This window comes from Hordeum vulgare, chromosome 5H (assembly GCF_904849725.1).
Source record: "Hordeum vulgare subsp. vulgare chromosome 5H, MorexV3_pseudomolecules_assembly, whole genome shotgun sequence".
Classification (NCBI taxonomy): domain Eukaryota; kingdom Viridiplantae; phylum Streptophyta; class Magnoliopsida; order Poales; family Poaceae; genus Hordeum; species Hordeum vulgare.
In genome coordinates, this window is record NC_058522.1 from 577,556,520 (window position 1) to 577,563,333 (window position 6,814).

General features: G+C 42.5%; 1 protein-coding gene across 2 annotated transcripts; it reads right to left on the reverse strand.

The window, feature by feature from the left end:
* Positions 1–1,934: 1,934 nt before the first annotated feature.
* Positions 1,935–5,383, reverse strand: LOC123395076 (poly [ADP-ribose] polymerase tankyrase-like). Of its 2 annotated transcripts, none has more exons than XM_045090007.1 (4): positions 5,131–5,383; positions 4,514–4,687; positions 4,267–4,393; positions 1,935–2,458 (listed from the first exon to the last, which is right to left on the reverse strand). In XM_045090007.1, exons 1-4 carry the CDS (start codon positions 5,330–5,332, stop codon positions 2,449–2,451), a joined length of 513 nt encoding a protein of 170 aa, XP_044945942.1. In that variant the 5' UTR covers positions 5,333–5,383; the 3' UTR covers positions 1,935–2,448. The 2 variants fall into 2 exon arrangements, with proteins under 2 accessions (XP_044945942.1, XP_044945941.1); XM_045090006.1 differs by having other exon boundaries at positions 4,497–4,687.
* Between the last annotated feature and the right edge of the window lie 1,431 nt (positions 5,384–6,814).

A 6,814-nucleotide genomic window follows, 5' to 3' on the forward strand; every position in this document is an offset into this window, starting at 1 on the left:
GTAATGACGAGATAATAATGGGTGATGCTATATGACAGCGGTGATGATAGTGGTGGGTGGCAGCGAAATCGAAGATGGGGCGGCGGCAGCATGACAACTTGTGAATAGAACTCGAAACTCTAAAAGACTAGACCCTAAGACCAGGAACTCGACACGACGATCCAATCGCAAGTTCAACAAAGCAAAAATACCGAACAGAAAATTGCAAAAGGCTCAGGTTGGTTCGGATAGGATGAACTAACCCTATTTTATTTTTTTTTTGCTTTTTTTCATGGACTAAAGGTATGAGGAACATATGCGATCAAAACTATGAAAAACTAGCAAAATCTCACCGAGCAACCTGGAAATCTGATACCACTTGATAGAGGCGAGGTTGTCCCTGTATTTAGATGAGATGATGGCTACCGTTTTTGGTAGAGTAGACTTTGATGATTCGACTATGAACGTCCGAAGACATCGCGCCTTAGCAATCGCTAAACCAACTTCGAGAGGTTATTGACCACGCCGGAGCACGATCAACCTGACCACGAGGGTCAATTTCCTACACGCAAACGAAGAACAAGAAAGAAACTAAAATTGCAATCTGGATATTGTGAATATAAGCTGAAAGCTTTATTGATGAAAGTGGGGTTCTGTTACGTCTTGGTCTGGTCGTAGAACACAAACGAAGAACGCGAAGTTGCAGCTATGGTGAACTTGTAATCTAAACAAAACCCAAGTCTAAACGATGCCCTAAGGGCTGTATATATGGGGGAATAGAGGGAATTTCGTGACCCCTTGGAGGATGGGTCCTAAACAAACCCTTACCTTGTTTCCCCACACATACGAACTCTAAAAACAACCTATAAAGTGGTATTTCCAAATTACATGGGTCTGGCCCAAAAATAAGGTGATGCATCACCTATAATGGCTTATTGACGAAATTTATGAAGTGGCATCTTGTATATTTCTTCCCAACCTTCCTGCTCTCATTATGGTGGCTTCAAAGTGCGAAAATCACCACGGGAAGCTCGATTGTTCTTTCCTGTGCGCGCACTTTCTCCTCCATGATTGTTCCCACTCCAATGGTCATCCTTCTTATCTATGCTAGGTCCTTCATTCATAAGTAAAACAAAAGTATCTAACTTAGACAGCATCATATGTTCATGAACATTAGAAGGATTTCTAAGAAACGGAAGTACCTGTAATTCAATTGGCGTGCGCGTGCTATAGTAACTCGTCCATTATGTATAGCAGCAGGGGGGTGTGGGCGTAACAATGGTATTGATGTCCTCATCATGATTGCTTCCATACAATAAAGCATAAGAAGATGAGTAAATAGGGTTTGTGTGCAATCAAATTAGTCATGCATAAAGCATATGACCGAGTGGAGTGGGTTTTCTTGAGTTGGGTGGATCTAGTTATGCAATGTGTTTCCATTGTGGAGTCGTGAGTCTTTTAATGATGAAAAACATAAATTTTTAAACCTACGAGAGGACTAAGATAGGGGACCCTCTTTTTCCTTACTTATTATTGTTGTGTACCGAAGGTCTGACTGCCCTTTTGGATAAGGCAGAGTAGAATGGTAGTATGCTTGGAGTAAAAGTCAGTAGAGAGTAGAGACGTCCTGGCGATTTCTGATCTTCTCTTTGCTGATGATTCTTTAATCCTTTTGAGAGCTAATTCCATGAACGCGGAGGCACTGAAAACGGACTTGGATTCATACTGTGCCGCTTCGGGACAAATGGTGAACGTGGAGAAATTAAGCCTCTTCTTTTGTCCCAATACGGAAGTGGAAGACAAGGCACAAATGTGCACAATCCTGGACATCATGACTAAAGCACTCAATGACAAATATTTGGGTTTGTCGGCTAACGTGGGGATCGACAGAAGTGAATGCTTTCATTTCCTAATTGATGGTATTATTATGAAAATTAGTAGGTGGAAAAAATTGCTATCTCCTGGAGGAAAGGAAATTCTCCTCAAGTCCATTTCTTCCCAATCTAGATACATTCATTTTTATGACAAGTATTTCCGGCCGGATTGAGTGCAAAACATGCCTATGGAGTGCCATACTATGCTAAGCCTATGGGAATCCTACCACACATTCTTCTAGTCAGTGATACATGGCACCCAAGTTATAGGAAAGGAATTTTGCCAGAAGTGTTGCTGCAAACCAAAGGATAACTAACTAACTCACACTTGCCTAACTGTTGGTGAGGCGTGGCTAGTCACCAACCAATAATGCCCTCAAATATAGGTGGGAAAAATTCGAGAAATTAGCAAAAGAGAGAATTGAAGTTCAAAGCCAACAGATCCAAGAAGAATTTGAATAGTACATCTGCATTGTGCTGCAAAAGGATCTTGATAGTACTAGCATGTCCTTTAAGAGCAGCAAGAGAGAGTGGTGTCCCAGTAACTGATAGTGAATCAACATCAGCTCCTCTAGAAATAAGAAACTTAACAATTTCAGAGTACCCTGGAGAAAAGGACAAAAAGGAGATTAGAGTCATAACACTATGAAGAGTATATGCACAAAACGTTTTGGGGAAACATGTTTCAATAACTATTGAGGGAAAGCAATATCTGGGTCACATTTCCCTGAACAGACATGCAGAACGAATTTACCGTAAAGAAGACAGTGACCATACCTAAATAAACAGTCATATATAGTTATATACAAAGTAAGTAGATATTTCTTGGGAAACTAGTTTGGATGGCTAAAACAATATACGGAAATTCTATTTAGAAGCGCCGCATGATGGACATTCCGTGCAGCGGCTTGCATCCTTTCTTCTCATGCATGCATGCATGCAATGATGTCATGAGATTGGTTTTAAATGATCGGAATTCAAAAACTTTTATCTCTTAAACCGTTAATTCGATCGATGATTCGTTTTCGCCGTTGACTTTGTTTCGATGAAATCTTCAAAACTAGATCCCATGTCGATATGTTTTGACAACCTTTTTTTTTTGCTCGTACTTACCACATTTGCTGTACTTACTTGTCATATTAGTAAGTACTTACTTGTCTGATAAAAAATAACTTAATCGTCAAATTTTTTGGAAACTGCGTATAAATATGACATCTAGACATAATCAAAATGGCAAGCACAAACAATTTTTTTAGGCGATTACCCGCAAAAATATGACAACTCAACATATTTAAAATCGGTGACCACAAAAAAAAAATTTGATCATCGTTTATAAATATGATAACTCGACATAGTTAAACTAACAAACACACAAAATAGTTTCTTTTGGCAAAGTTGTATGTAAATATGACAAGTTTGCATATTTAAATTGGCAAACACAACCTATGACAATGCTTTTATATCATGTATAATGAAAACTGTTACATGGTTTTGTAGAAAAAACATTAAAAGTGTCAATTAAGTTATTTTATCAGGCAAGTAAGTGGTTAATAATATGGCAAGTGGGGTCAAAAAATATGGCAAGTATGGATGAAAAAAAATAGTTGACGGAACATGTCGACATGGGATCTAGTTTCGAAGAACTCATCGAGAGAAAGTCAATGATGAAAGCGGATCATCGATTGAATTAACGGTTTTGTAGATAAAACTTTTTAAATTTTAAAATCGAAAAGAATCTTGGTGACATCATTGCATGCATGTAGCAGTTTTCATTATACATAATGATATCATTGCACGCACGCATGCATGAGAGATATGTAATGAGTGATTAACAGGAGGTTAATTTTTGCATTGAAATGTGATTAAGTGAGCCGCCGCACGGCAAGACGGAGGTGCGGCGCCGCTCCCTAGCGTTGTCCAACAATATAACATATGAAATAGATATCCTAAGAGTGCGGGTATTATATGGATAGATACTAAGATACAATGCCTATAGATATTGATGGATGACACATGGATTTTTTACAAATTAATATGGCAACTATGTTTAAACTTTTCATAAGACTGATTGTTATTCAGACGCTGATGGACATAAGAAGAGGATAACATCAGGCTTGTATTAACGTATAGCAACAACAAAACTGCTTATATTAGATTAGCTTGTCTCCTGATGAAATAAAGAGAAAGGTGTAACAACACCCGGGTGCCTAGGCACCCTCTGTGAAATAAATCCACTCCTATAACCATGGTGTTCCCTCCAGATTTAACTAAAAGGCTGCATGCATGGACGGTCCAGCACAAAACAAGGGAGCATGGCATGGCATGGCAGTAGTGAAGACCCTGAGCATGAAACTACGGCCTACTCTTTGGCAGAGGAAAATGACAGTAAATGGAAGATCCGTCTGTTTATTACCCCGGACTGCAGCTGAACGAAGAAGAGTGACTGAAGCGTTGCTGATGCAGATCAGCGCCATGGTCAAGAAGGTAACTGACGGCAGGAAGGTTGCCATAGTTAATGGCATGCTCCACGGGTGTAAGATCTGTCATCAAGATACACACACACACACAATGACACAACTAAGTTAAAGTTCATGGTGATCAAATCATAAGATAAATCTATAGTTCAAGACCGGAAAGGCGTACGTGAATGAAGGAGTTACCCTGAGCGGTGTCAGGCTTGTTGACTTCCATTCCGACCTCCTCGACGAGATACTGGTAGACGGGCAGCTTGCCGAAGCCACCGGCGGCGTGGAGCGCGTTCATGCCCATGTAGGTCGTGCTGGCCACCGTCGCGAGGATCCCGTGGCCGTGCACATCCAGCTCCTTTGCAATCTCTGAAGGAGAAAAGTGTTGGTAAGAAGTTGTAACAAAAATACCCAACTTGTAACAAGAAAGGGACCGATGGATCAAGCACCGGCGTCATTCTAAATCATCAATCATGACAGGGACGACGTATCAAGACAAAAGGTGACCACTTTTACCCCAAATCATGGGTTTCATTTCGATAACGGAACCGGGGATGTCTTTTTGGCTGCCTGATGCTCTAAAAAAGCCCCAAAATCAGGAAGGAATCGGCAGAAATCCCGCAAGAAATCAAGCCCCCGCGGGCGTTCCGGCATAAATCGCGAGAGAAATCGACACCCCGTAGTCGTACTCGTACCTCGCAGGTAAGGTACCCCACGGGCACCGGCCAGGTGACTAAACCTAAAGCCCCACCGGATCTAGCGAGGGGTGAACTGAGCTGACGCCAGGAAGGGGGAGGGAGGCGGGGCCTTACTCTTGATGTCGCGGACGTCGCCGTGGTGGGCGGCCTCGATGAACCTGGCCTCCGGAGGCCACTGGTCGCGGTCTGCACAATCAAATCCAAGGATGAGACGGCACGGCGAAGGGAGATCGATCAGGTTGCGCGGGACCGGTGACGTGCCTTTGCCGAGGATGATCTCGAACTGGAAAGGAAGCGGCACTGCCCGGGTCCCCATCCTCCTCTCTCTCTCGCCGGCGGCGGTGGCGAAGCAAGGCGACGAGGGAAGCTTCTGGAGTGGAGTGGAGTGGGTGCGGGGAATGAGAAAGGGCGGGATTTTGGGAGCGAGTGGGGGGAGAGGCCGCCCGACACGTGCCTTCACAAGGACCGTACGATCTGACACTCGTGTGCCAGCCACGGCCACGGGCCTTTCACTTTGCTTTGTTTTGCTTCTCGATTCAAAAATTGGATTTCGAATCTCCACGTTGCTCTACTGCCCTATTCTTCAAAGAATAAATGGTGGTTATTTGTTTTACTGACAACGATCACGGTCAGGGCTGGTCCTGAGAATTCGGGGGCCCAGGGCGGAACAGGAACATGGGGCCCTTTAATACAAAATATGAAAACATGATTCAATACATGTCACCTTTGGAAATATCAGTTATTTTTTATGTTATTAAGATTATCACAATTCATGGTTTATAAATATCCATAGTAAAAACAAGTATCTCGTCTATACTAGTAAATTGTGTAGCAGATGAATTAAATATAATATCATGGGCACTAACATTGTTATCAACTGTGTTGATGTTAACATTGTCTTTTGTAATATCGTTCTCTTCTCGAACGATCAGTTTGTTTCTTCATAGAGACCATCGCCCACTTGTCGTGGATGAAGTGCTTATTCTCATATATAGAAATAATCAATGGATCTTTTCTTTGATTCTATAAACTCGTGTATGTGTTTCCTCTTATCATTGTCCCGCATTTTTCTAAATGACATGATGGTGCTGATATAAAAATAAGTTATTGGAAATTAGCACAAAGATACATAATCGCTCCAATAAAATCTTCATCAATTATCTCTAAAAAATTATCCATTATCATGGCAAAATCAGTAACTTATCTCATCGTGCTTCTTGACGCTGACGTGTAAGAATCGACGATTGGGCATGTCCGCCTCTCCGGCTAGAGTTATCGACGATTGGGCATGTCCGCCTCTCCGGCTAGAGTTGAAGGCAACAAGCCGGCAGCCGGCAGCGCTGCTCTTCCTGGCTGAACCTACGTGGCGGCGATCAGACACCACTGGAATCGATCAGCAACCTGGGTGACACTGACACAGCCATAGTAGATCCAATCGCCAAAGGTTGTTTTGTTTCTCATGCCTCCTATATTCCTGGTCAAATCGATATTGTAATGTACGGCTGCAATGCCTCCGTAGAGGTTTGTTTTTCTAGGCTGATGCCCACGTACGCGAACTCTCCATCCTATCCTTAATCAATCGATGCTCAGACCACCGATGTCCTTATATGTTTTTCTAGGCTATACGGCATGTGAAATGACCTCGCTGCCTTTATATGTTTTGTTGTACCGAAGCGCGGCTTGGCAATGTTTCCCATAAAAAAAGAAAAAGCTTACCTTTAGCCTTGTTCGCGCTCCCTCGTCTGCTGGCTCGGCAACCGTCGGATCAGTTATTGATCGGAGGGATCATACCAACCCC

Coding starts and splice junctions, on each gene's coding strand:
- LOC123395076 (XM_045090006.1), bottom strand. CDS start 5,332: ATGGGGACCCGGGCAGTGCCGCTTCCTTTCCAGTTCGAGATCATCCTC. Junction 4,688..5,130: donor CGACGTCCGCGACATCAAGA/GTAAGGCCCCGC, acceptor TTTCTCCTTCAG/AGATTGCAAAGGAGCTGGAT. Junction 4,394..4,496: donor AGGGTAACTCCTTCATTCAC/GTACGCCTTTCC, acceptor TCTTGATGACAG/ATCTTACACCCGTGGAGCAT.